Source organism: Xylocopa sonorina, chromosome 3 (genome assembly GCF_050948175.1).
Source record: "Xylocopa sonorina isolate GNS202 chromosome 3, iyXylSono1_principal, whole genome shotgun sequence".
NCBI lineage: Eukaryota > Metazoa > Arthropoda > Insecta > Hymenoptera > Apidae > Xylocopa > Xylocopa sonorina.
Window position 1 is genome coordinate 16,326,495 of NC_135195.1, and position 11,847 is coordinate 16,338,341.

An 11,847-nucleotide genomic window follows, 5' to 3' on the forward strand; every position below is an offset into this window, starting at 1 on the left:
TAATATTATACAATATTTACTTTCAACAGTGTTTGTTTACAATTTTATACGTATACAGTTTTTTTCTTTTTGTGTTTTTTAACTTGCATCATATATTACACAGCCTTTCATTTACACCTATTTTGCATATACATAAAATAAAATCAAATAACCGAGAAAAAAATATTTATCACTATCAACTAATGCTTAGCGGTTACCTTTAGAAGGTATATGCAGTTCCTAAATCTGAATTTACCTTCTTCAGTTTATACAGTATATTATCAAAATTGATGATCTTAAGTATTAATGTGTTATCCACTCTCAATTTTAAAACTTAAACGCATATCATTTAATAGGATTTAACTACATTTCCTAAATTTTTTCTTTAATATTTTGCAACTGTTTCGAAACAATCTTAGATCGACATTCGAATTGTTTCATGGAAAAATTCATATAACAATACATGGTGAATTTGTATTACTTTTATAGTTGCAACTGTGCTTTGCATATCTTTTAGTAATTTTAATATTAATATATGTAATACGTATAGGTATTACGTTACACGATATTATACAATACGCGTAAGTTAACAGATATTACTAAGTTCATTTCCCATCTGTTACACTAACGTATAGAATAAACGCATAAATATTGTTATACTGTTAAAGACGAAATATAGTACTCAATTTATCTTCACCTAATAGCTGGAGTATTTTGTTTTTAATTTAAACGATTTCCATCCACAACATTCGCGGTAAAATTTAATTGCTTTTATACATGCATGTGTGCGAATGCGTGTCTGCGCATACGCAATCTTTAAAAACAATTCAAATAACAAACTTTGATATTATGAATTGTTTGAACACAAAATAAATTGCATACCACGATTGACTCGATTTATCCACGTTCATATTCTTACGGAATAAGTTAATACAGAATAATTATAATTGTTAAGTAATCCCAAATTGTACAAATTTATATTACCTTTTTACTCATTTCGATATAATCTATATGGTTATAAACTTGTTTCGTTAAAAACAGATTAAACGAATGGGCGTTACTTACAAAATTTACCGTTGGAGCGAAAATTATTGTCACAGAATAAAGATTGTGGGCAACTCTAAAAAAATCGGTCAAATGTGTGGTGTATTTTTAGTATGAGCTATTTGTTAATTGTGTATATGTTGAGCTCGTAAATCCTCCTCGGTGACATCGCCTCTTCGAATGTATTGAGGTTTCTCTTGTCCTCGTACACATCCCTCGGTTACGTGAACGGTCATCACATCGCTACCAGGCACGTCAAACATAGGTTCCAGGAGTAACGATTCCATAATAGCTCGTAGCCCTCGCGCACCAGTTTTCTTTTCCATCGCTAAAGATGCTATCGCATGTAATGCCTCCGGTGTGAATGTTAATTCTACCTGTAAGCGTTCAAATAGCCCAAGAATAAAGCGAAGTTTGCCAAAGATGTTACGTTATATTTATATAATAAAATTTATTTCGATTGTTTACCTTGTCCATTGAAAATAACATTTGATATTGAGGCACCATGGCGTTCTGAGGTTCTGTCAGTATTCTAACTAGCATGTCTCTGTCAAGGGTGTGAAATGGTACAAGAACAGGAAATCTTCCGACAAACTCGGGAATCATACCGAAATCGATTAAATCTCTTGCTTCAACTTGCTGCAATAACATATCCTTTTCTTTGTTATCCTTCTCCGTGGAAGGCGACATGTTTGCAACATCCGCTAAGTTCGCAGCTCTTCTTCCTGGACTCTCGGAAGCAGGAGTCGCGCCAAAACCAAGGTACTTTTCAGTTTTACGCCGTGAGATCAACCTATCCAATCCATTGTAAGCACCGGAAGCAACGAATAAGATATTTGTAGTATCGACTTGCAACGTATCACCGCGCAATTTTCTAGAACTGTTTCTCTCAGGGACATTTACGATTGTACCCTCTAACATTTTCAGCATTCCCTGCTGGACACCCTCACCACCAACATCTCTTAATTGATGAATACCAGGAACGGCACCGATTTTGTCAACTTCATCCAAAAATACGATGCCCATTTGCGCTCTGTCCACTACGTAATTAGCATCTTGAAGCAGCTTCGCGATCACGCTTTCTATATCTTCGCCGACGTACCCTGCCTGTGTCAGTGTCGTGCAATCACAAATCGCGAACGGTACGTCCAAGCACTGAGCTATTGTTTGTGCGAGTAACGTTTTTCCGCTACCAGTCGGGCCTAGCAGCAAAATATTGCTTTTTTCTAGTTTCAATTGATGTTGTTTACTGTCAAGAATATCGGATCCGGAAATCGATTGATTGTCAGACGACTTGTGTTCGCTTCCCGTTGGGTATTGCTGGAATCCAACACCCAACGAATTTCCAATTGTTGAAATATGCAATAAGTCTATGACGGAGAAAAACGAATTATTGTTAATCAAAGTTTGCAGGTAGATCTGTAACATTAATTTTATTAAAAAATTGTTATCCTAATAATGATTTATAGTAAATTATTAGAAGCAATTCTGTATTAATAGAAGAGCTATTTAATTTTGAATATATTAAATATTAGTTATTTCACTTATATGTAGGATTCTGTACAAAATGGGGAAACTATTATTTACGTGGTTTAAGACCTCTATGAGTGAAGGGATGATTCAGATCTTGTGTACCACTTGCATTAATAGGACCTTGCATCGAATTCTGCACCGGAAAGTTATTATAGATTCGTTTGTAGTGATTATAAACGGCTACGCTTAAAACTTTTTTAGCATACTCTTGTCCTACTACATGTTTGTTTAGGTACTCAAATATCTGAAAATACCGATACGCATTAATGTCTATTATAATAGTTAATTAAATAATTATACATACATTTTTTTCCGTTCTTAAAATAAGAATATATTTATCACACTTTTATCTAAAAATCTGTATACCTTTTTTGGTGGCGGTGGTGGTTTTCTGTAAAATCCTTGTTTTGTATCATCGGACCTCAAAGCTTCTTTAAGACTTCTTTTTGAATCTACCTCTGATAGAACAACGAAAAAATGATGGCATTTTTCGCACTTAACAAACCTTGTTGATGCTAACAAAAAAGATTGTCTTATATCTTGAATAATTCTGAGCTAACTATACTTAATCCATGTAGAGAAAAATTAATGTATCATAATCTACTTACACACAAATGTTTCTACGTGTGTGCAAGGATCGCCACATTTTGGGCAAGTAAGGGTGTTTTTCTTCCCTCCACCGTTACCAATAGAGGAAACTCCACCGCTAGTATCTTTTCCAGGTGGTGTAGGCTCCGTGGGTGCTTTTCCTAGAGCACTACCGACTGTCAATGATCTAATGACAGCCACTCTTACAATTTTGTGAACTGAAATCGAAGCACACAATATTAATGTTAATATGTATGCACAATAAATTTTTAAATGTATCAAGTTGAAACATATGAATTGTTCTTAGTTAAAGAATATTACATCTGTAAAATATCGTCAATGCATTCAAGGAAATGATAACTGAATCAGAAATATATAAAATCAAATAAAAATAAAGTTGAAGCTACATGTTTGCTCTATAAAAATCTGAAGAAATCTTAACTGATATCTTAACTGATATCTAATTGTTCACAATATATATCATAGGCGTAAATATATAATATATTTTTAGGTATAATATGTTACAACCTAATACATATGTTATGCACTTACCACGATTTGCCACATGATTCGAGGATGCAATACGACCAGCACTAATTAAGCAACAGCGAACGCAACTCATTTTTCTTGTTTGTATTTTGCACAATACAACTTGGAGAATAGAGAAAATGATACTGCACTAATTATTAACTTCACTCAAGATAAAACCTAAATGAAAACCAAATTTATTCGAATACGATGACTTACTATTTTACAGGAAACAAATTAATTGAAGTTAATTATTTTTTACACGAAAAAAGTAGCAGAATTTTGATACAATTTCTTTCTTTATTAACTTGTATTATTTACGAAAAAGAGCATTTTTCAACGCTGCGATATTCTGACCAACTTTAAACACAATTGTGGTGTATACATCGGAAAGCAAAATATATGCACGCGCGCAATGTCAAGGTAAAAATAAACATTAATGTTGATACGTACAAAAGTCTGCGAAAATATCGCAAATACTAACCTGCTAAATCAACATTAATACATGAATTATTTGTTATTATTCACTATTTATTTATTCTCTTCCACGAAATTTGTAACGAATCCAACGATCGAACAAGTCTTGCACAAATCGATTACCGCGAATAAATCGGACAAATACGCTAATCTAAAGTAGCGACCGTCTGACATATCGCATTACAAGGTGCAACAATCGCTTAAAGCATAAGTCAAGGTCATTTGTTGATTTCCCTCCTAAAGTTTCCGACACTAGATTTGCCGTTTCACGATTTGTTTGAAAACAACGTTCAACGCACGATCTATATCAATGAAATATCAAGAGACCACCAAATCTATCGAAAAATCATATCATACGATATTGTAAACACGTACCTACTACATACGTGGCGAATTTTTATGTCCCGTCAATCACGATCACGGTTCTCGTTCTCGGACCTCTCTCCGACCTAATGCACTTTCTTTAATAACTCGATAAATGTTATAATTAGTACCAGCCAAAACGTTCGGCTAGTTCTTTTTAAACAGAGAAATTTTTATATATTTACTTTGAGATTTTGTAATCGATGTTTATCAACGTTCTTTACACACACACGCACACACTGCACGAAATGACGTTTCTACGAAATAACGAAACGTCAGTATGTACATAATACACACGGTTACTCGAGAACGCTTGATATTTGTATACACATTGTTGATTGCGACACTACCAATTTGTGACGGTGCATGCATAAATCGGCATTCATCCAATAGCAAGCAACTCTATCTAGTGCTATTATATCTTATTCCTATAAAATTAGCCAAAATCAATCCATGTTTGTATGCAGTACCCACGTACACTGCTGCAACGATTTAGACGCGTCGTGCGACACTAACCCCAGGCTCGAACTGGCATCTGTCCAATAGAACCTGACTCTATCTAGTGGCATCATTTTTCATTGGTTGGTTGCTTTCGCTTAATGTCACTCGTGTAATAAATAATATTTTAATTCATATTAATATTGCACTTCTCGGTTGCTTGAGGTTGCTTCTGTGATGAATTTTTTATACATAACCTCGATCAATCATAAATATAGTTAATGTATAAAATGTATAAATCTTTTATATTCCTTTCTCCACTTTTGTAGAAAGTATAGAGTGTGATTTCATCACCACAGATATCAAAAATACTTGAATAATATCGAAATTATTTCAGGCGCGTGATGTCCTCGTAAATTGTTACGTGGGTTATGTGCTATGCGCTGGTTAATTTTTAAACAGGTGAAAAAATAGATCGGGAACGATATCGTTGTATCACATATATAACCTTGGATTGGTTGGTTATTTTATTATTTCCAGCAGTTTTAAACATTAATGTAGAAGTTTTGTTAATATGACAAAAACAGACATAAATAACGAGGTGCGTTTTCAATATACTCTACCATACATAGTGATCGATTAAAGTTTGTAGGTAACTAGTTTTAATTATTCTTTTCAGATTGTTTTACTTAGAAAATCCGTCCGACAGGCACGCATTCATGTGATAAATAAATTAGTTAGAGAAGCAAAAAAGTTACGTTCTAGTCATGATAATGAGAAACAATTAGAAAAGTTTAAGAACAAAGCGGATAAACTTTTGAGGGAGGTGATTGCTTTGAAACGTATCAAAAATGATGATATATCAAAATTTGGAATTAATAATTTTAAAGATGTGCAAAGGATATTACAGAATCCACATACCGATGATGGAACAAGAGCAATGGCCAAAGTTATTTGTCACAAATCTTTAAGTCAGAAAATATTAGAAGTTCAGAAAAAATGTCAGAATTGCAACAATTACGTTTCTTCGATCAAAAAAAAGCATCCAGCAAAAAGAAAAGGAAATTCCTCTGCAGATTTTTCAGCTAAACATTCGGAACAATTGCAAAGTGATACAAATGATATAACAAATGAGGTACAGAAAGAAGATACAAAAGATACGGATGATGTTAGCGATAAGAGGCTTTTGTTGGAGAGAAAAGGAAAACTGGTAGATTTGCCACAGATAGATTCAAAGCAATTACAAAGTTATACAAATGACAAAGTTAAAAAGAAGCAGAAAGAAAGTATTAAAAACGTAAAGAATCCTGGTGTTACTGTGGCTTGTGGTAAAAATGGGAACTGCGATGCAAAATCTAAAAAATTATTTGAAGAAATGAAAGAAAATAGTGAAATGAGGAAAGATGAAGGAAATTCAATAAAGGTATCAAAAGTCTCGAGTGTAAATGTAAATGATAAAAGTGATGATGCTTCTAAACCTGTTGTCAAAGTTATTAGCAATGAGGCCACAGTTAAAAGATTCACAGAAATTTTGCAAGAAACAGGGACACAGAATGATAGATGCAAAGAAACTGAAAATCAACAGCTTTCTAAGCTGGTAACGGGGCAGTCAAAGCTAGTGGATGATTTTTTTATATATGGAGATGAAACAATTTCATGTCCACGGGCGACTTTGATTTCTAAACATATAGATGTAAGCGATACACACAATGACAGTCATGATACATTTAAGGCATATCAAATAGAAAATAAAAGAAATAGATTTTATAATGAATATAGCAAGGCAAGAAGAGATAGCAAAAAGCAAAAAGTGGATAATAAGTACTTATCTCGTAATCAAAATATTACGGAAGAAAGAAGTAATGTGCATCAGAGGCAGAATAAAAGAATTACACAAGTTGAAGAAAGAAGTGTAAAAAGTATAAATGCAGAAAGTATAAATCTACATCCTTCCTGGGCTGCAAAAAAGAAACAACAAGATATTATGAAACAAGGGTTTCAAGGGAAGAAAATTAAATTTGACGAAACTTGAGTACCAAATTTCCATTATCGTTATTGAATTTTTACTTATATATAAAATAAAGAAATGGTATATTATACCAATTATAGCTAAGAAAGAAAATTCAATGTGTATATTTCATAATTTTTCTTTCCTTTTTAATTGAAGCATGCAAATAAATCTTAAGAATAAACTATCATCAGCATCCGTAGACAAAAAAATACGATATTACTTTTTCGTTATTTAAATATTTTAATTTGAAACCAGTATACAAAATGGGTAATTGTTTTACATTGACTGTGGTGTTGAAGTAGGAAGTTTAGTTTAATTCAAATTCATTGCGTCCAGCGCTCGAACATGGTTTTCGTTACATAGGATTCGTCTAATTGTAGTTAGAGGGATATTCGTTTCTTGGAAAAGGGAACGGAATCTATGGAGAACTAAGAAGGTGTTGCATTGATTTATAATAATTACATATTTTCTGTTAATTAAATCCGATGACTTGTGTCTTACGCATGTTCTTAGATATAACACACATCATGTCCTCGCTACAATACTGTCGCGATCAAACACAACGTGTTTAGTAATCCAGCATTACTTCTTCTTGGAAAGAGTGCGTTGTTTTTCCGCATGCGTAACAAGTTGGGAATCTACAGGCAGGCCTTTACGTCGACGGACTGCATCGATGTATTTCTTAGCTCTGTTCTCGCTGTCCGCTTTGTCACCAAAGTGAAGGTATTCCTCGTCCGTGGAAGGCGTCCAATAAGGGTCTTGCTCGATCACCTATTGTGCGAACAAAATGTCTACTGTTACTACAAAGATAGCAAATTACATGAGAGTTATATATTATACACAACAATACATATATTAAGATGGCAATCTCTCTCGTAGTACAACTACTTCATTTTGTATAGTCAACTGAGGTGCCAAGTTACTCGTATTCAAGATATCATAACAAATTCTCTGCACTGATGAGCTTCCAATACAGTTTCGCAGACATGCAGTATTGTTTGCGAAATAGTGAAGAGTCTAGAAAAGTAGATAAATAAACGAACGTGTATCGATTGTGAAGCACGATCGATTTGAATTGCGCGTGCAACGAATAATTTGCCATATTCTTTATCTACTATAGATCACAATTACTCGATCATCGGTTTGCAATGATGAAAAGCGGAAAAATACTGAGATATTGCATACGCGCGTGCGCTCACACGCATTCCTTTTATATGGAAAAACTTGCCTCCCAATGACTGAAAACCAGTTGAGGACTGGCCAGCCCGGACGTCTGAGTTCGCAGTTCTCTGGCAAGTTGAAAACTCTCCGGTACTGGCAAAGTTGCGAGCACGCGAAACTGGCCACCGAATCCGAGAGCACTTTCCGCGGCCACTACTCGACCTTGTCTCTTTCCGAATACCGCGTACAGTTTACCTGAAATAAAATTTAACTAATTATTTTCGCCTTACCACTCTTGTCTATTCTTTACATTAACATAAGACTAGCAACTCTTACGGACAGCCCTACTCGTCTGTAATCGATACATTTCATTAGTAACATTCTAACCATGTCTACACATTGATTCTTTCGGTGAAAAAGAAATCTAATTCGATACTCTTTCATTTGCAGGAAAATCGAGTAAACGTGAAAACTCGCTACATAGTTAATTATGCATTAAGAAGTTAACAAATTAAAATAAGCGGTAGGAGTATAAAATTGACAACTATTCGCTGTAGAAATAATCGGAGCTGCTCGATTTCTTCCTCTGCTTGCCGGCCGACATTCTTCGCTAGGACGGTGAAGACGTACTTGCGCAGCATTCACAGTTGGAGAGTAAGGAGCATAGTTTCCGGTCGTAGGTTGCGGCACCTGCATTCACCTGCCCCTCTTCCGTCCTTTTCTCATTGCCGGTGCATGCAAGAATCTGGCGTATCTCCCCTTTTTATTTTTACCCACTCGTGGTAACGTTAACGATCTCGCCGTGTGCACACGCACGCACACGTACGTACTCTTTACCTCCTCTCTTTATCTCGCTGTCCCCTCCATTTTATCCTCACCCATGCCGCTACGTCGCAACCTCGCAACCCTCGAGAGGTTCACCTCCAGCTATACTTCCATATAATTCCCCTTTACGTCTTCTATCTCGATGTTCTACTCTCAACCCCACCTTTGCTTTCAAGCTCCCCTCTGAATCGTAACCGAGTCCCTCTCCCCCTCGCCCCCCTTTCAACCAAGAATTCATTCATGCCGCGCGCAGTGGTTCTCCGAACGAATCGGTGCTCTTGAGAAGGAAATAAAAACAAACACCTTTTCCCGAAGAAATTCCAGATAGAATTTCACGCGTTATTCAATCACTTCTCATTTTAACGAAAGTTACGTTTCTCGTGATTTACCGGTTGATTTCGGTCTTTTTCTTACATCTTCCGCTGAAAAATAGAGAGGAGAATTTATGGTGAAGAATTCTACGAAAGATCGTTTCCAAAGAGTAAACATTATCAGGAATACTGAATACTCGCGTGACTTGGATTGTCTTTTCTTACTTCGGTCGTGCGTGTTTTAAAGAAACTGTTGGAACGAATAAACTTTGTTCTCCGTCCGTTAAACCAATAGCTGTTTTCTATTTCCACCTATTCACCTACAGTTTGAATTTCAATTGCTGCCTTCGAATGTTTAAAAGTGATCGAACACGACGATAATAAAATAGAGAATCGAAGTCTTCGAGGAATATGTGTAACAATTTCAATGGGGTAAATTGGCTAGAGATACTCCTCGGTTTCTTCTTAATCACTTTCTTAGGATAATCTGAATTTATGCTGTATACAACTCGATTCGCTCGAGTGTAGTTCGGTCTGATTTGTCACGGCTGAATCCGATCCGACACGTCGAGATAGGATAGGATCAGATTGGATCAGGACGAATCGAATGGGATCTTAAGTCCTATTCGTTTTCATAAATGGAGGAGAGTAAGAGTAACGCAATGCAAAAGGACAGAGGAAAAAGAGGGGACAGAGCAAAGACCGGTAGATGGAAAGAGAGAAAGTACGAGTGAATGGATCGCGGCCTCAATCAATGAAACAGCGATCCTCAAACTTACGAACAGCTTTCGATAAGTATATACTGTTACACGTATATTTATTTTTCGAATTTTACAGAATAAAAGGATGTTCATTTTAAAGAAAATAGTATCTCCAATAATAAAAGATATCATCGACGAAGAGAAGACGGAAACAAATAGTTCCCAGTTCGTGTGAAACACGAACGAAGAAAGGTGGGGCCTGTAAAGAGAGTTCAGTCCGGCCAGCACCCACTCAAATTCGACAATTCGAAAAGCAATAACTTTCGAATAGTCGCGTGAGTTGATCTGAAGAACTGCGTGAACTGTGCGAACCGCCCACGCACTTTACGTGTGTATACGAGTATTATAGTTGCTACGTAGGCTGAACCGATTATGCGTTTCACATCGCCTGTCTCCAGGAATATTTCCATGCACACACACACACATCCATAGCCGTAAAGACCATTTTCTCCTTATCCTTGCATTACTGTCGCTCGCTCGAACGTTCGATTCGAATGCTTTTGCGTGAATAATAACCAGCAGCGGTGTTGCACTTTCGAGGTTTGCTTATGCAACGACACGTATGTTATTGGATACGCTGATTTACACTTCATCTGGATCGGTTCGATACGGTAATTGGATTCGTCTTGAAAATATAAGACGAGCTTCGTGTAACACGGTTTCGATCTTTTCGTTTTTTCATCATATTTTCAAGTTCTTTTATTTTCTAGAATGTTAAAAAGTATCAGAAGAGTTAAGCTAAGGATTAGTGATCGCAACTTGGCTAAGACCAATGGTGAGCAATAGAAAACAGAGATATGTATTGACGAAAGTAAGCAAGTCGAAGAAGTAGCTGAAAAAGAAAAAGAAAGGTGTGAGAAGGTGATGCGTAATGTCAGGAAAGGCGAAACTACGGTATTTAAACAAGGGCGATGAGATAAAGGGAAAGGTAGGAAGGGATTAAAAATGCGACGTTAAAAACAATCAAAGAAGGAAGTGTGCAGAAGAGGGTGAAGAGGAGTGTAAGAGAGAAGCAGGTGAAATATATATGGTAGATGAAGAAAGAAGGAACGGGTAAGAGGAGGTACAGGAAGAAGAGGAAAGGAACGTAGTAGGTACGACGAGGTAAGAAAAGGGACAGATGGAAAATAAAAGCGTCGAAAGGAAAAAGGAGAAGGGAGAAGAGAGGGCGGAGCGAGAAAGGTCCAAGTAACGAGTATGTCTCGGGTCCGATGTGTGGTTGCATCTTGAGGAGAAAGGTGTACGTACAGAAGGAAAGAGGAGGAAGAGAGCGAGAGAGAAAGAGAGAGGAGAAAAGCCAGTGAAGTGGAATGAAGTGGAGTGGAGTGGAGTGGAGTGGAGTGCAACGTTGAAGGGAGTCGCGGAGTGGAAGGGGCCGATGAAGTGGTGTGGAGTGGAGTAAAGTGGTATGGAGCGGAATGGAGAAAGAAGAGCAGAGAGAAGGGAGGACTCATTCATGCTTTGCCTTTAGCTGTTAGAAGTTCAGTCGAACGAATGGTACAGGTTCGCGCGGCACGAATGTTGCGGGCTATTTAGTCCCGGGGACTGATTCGAATCGCGCTATTGCAAAACACATAGGACGTAGGACGAATGACAGAGAGAGGGATATAAGGGGGTGGAAAGAAATAGAGAGAGAGAGAGAGGGGGAGAGAGAGAAAGAGAGAGAGAGAGAGAGAGAGCGCAAGGACACGAGAAAGAGTGCGTGTAGTATAGCGATCGAGCAGAGCGGGATTGTTTTGGAGAACGTGTCGCAACGTTACCCACCATGCTGCTGTTCACTGTCGGTGAATGTGCTTTTCTTGTTTCCCGCGATGATCACGTTTGAAAC

The 11,847-nt window shown here is 36.8% G+C and overlaps 3 protein-coding genes across 7 annotated transcripts in view; 1 reads left to right on the top strand and 2 right to left on the bottom strand.

Moving 5' to 3' along the window:
- The window catches only part of Clpx (Caseinolytic protease chaperone subunit), a 25,383-nt gene continuing 13,536 nt past the window's right edge, over positions 1-11,847 (bottom strand). Inside the window, exons 1-7 of one of the 5 annotated variants that reach the window (XM_076892568.1) lie at positions 4,532-4,853; positions 3,697-3,795; positions 3,165-3,362; positions 2,923-3,071; positions 2,611-2,800; positions 1,492-2,393; positions 1-1,400 (exon numbers count right to left, since the gene is read on the bottom strand). In XM_076892568.1, coding sequence (XP_076748683.1) covers positions 1,149-1,400; positions 1,492-2,393; positions 2,611-2,800; positions 2,923-3,071; positions 3,165-3,362; positions 3,697-3,766 — 1,761 coding nt within the window. In that variant the 5' untranslated portion in view covers positions 3,767-3,795; positions 4,532-4,853 and the 3' untranslated portion in view covers positions 1-1,148. Of the gene's footprint in view, positions 1,401-1,491; positions 2,394-2,610; positions 2,801-2,922; positions 3,072-3,164; positions 3,363-3,696; positions 3,853-4,156; positions 4,465-4,524; positions 4,854-11,847 lie in introns of those variants that run through there. The other 4 variants (XM_076892566.1, XM_076892570.1, XM_076892567.1 and 1 more) reach the window with 4 other exon arrangements.
- LOC143422314 (uncharacterized) lies at positions 5,479-7,056 on the top strand. The gene is made up of 2 exons (XM_076892881.1): positions 5,479-5,551; positions 5,630-7,056. The coding sequence occupies exons 1-2, from the start codon at positions 5,525-5,527 to the stop codon at positions 6,980-6,982; spliced, it is 1,380 nt and encodes a 459-aa protein (XP_076748996.1). The 5' UTR covers positions 5,479-5,524; the 3' UTR covers positions 6,983-7,056.
- LOC143422121 (elongation factor-like GTPase 1) overlaps positions 7,178-11,847 on the bottom strand; it is a 26,418-nt gene continuing 21,748 nt past the window's right edge. The window contains exons 4-5 of the mRNA XM_076892542.1: positions 8,190-8,377; positions 7,178-7,732 (exon numbers count right to left, since the gene is read on the bottom strand). Coding sequence (XP_076748657.1) covers positions 7,544-7,732; positions 8,190-8,377 — 377 coding nt within the window. The 3' untranslated portion in view covers positions 7,178-7,543. The remainder of the gene's footprint in view (positions 7,733-8,189; positions 8,378-11,847) is intronic.

Bases quoted from the DNA above. Each gene is read 5' to 3' on its own strand.
- LOC143422314 (XM_076892881.1), top strand. From the start codon at position 5,525: ATGACAAAAACAGACATAAATAACGAG. The intron at 5,552-5,629 runs GTGCGTTTTCAA...TATTCTTTTCAG, and splicing joins AAACAGACATAAATAACGAG to ATTGTTTTACTTAGAAAATC.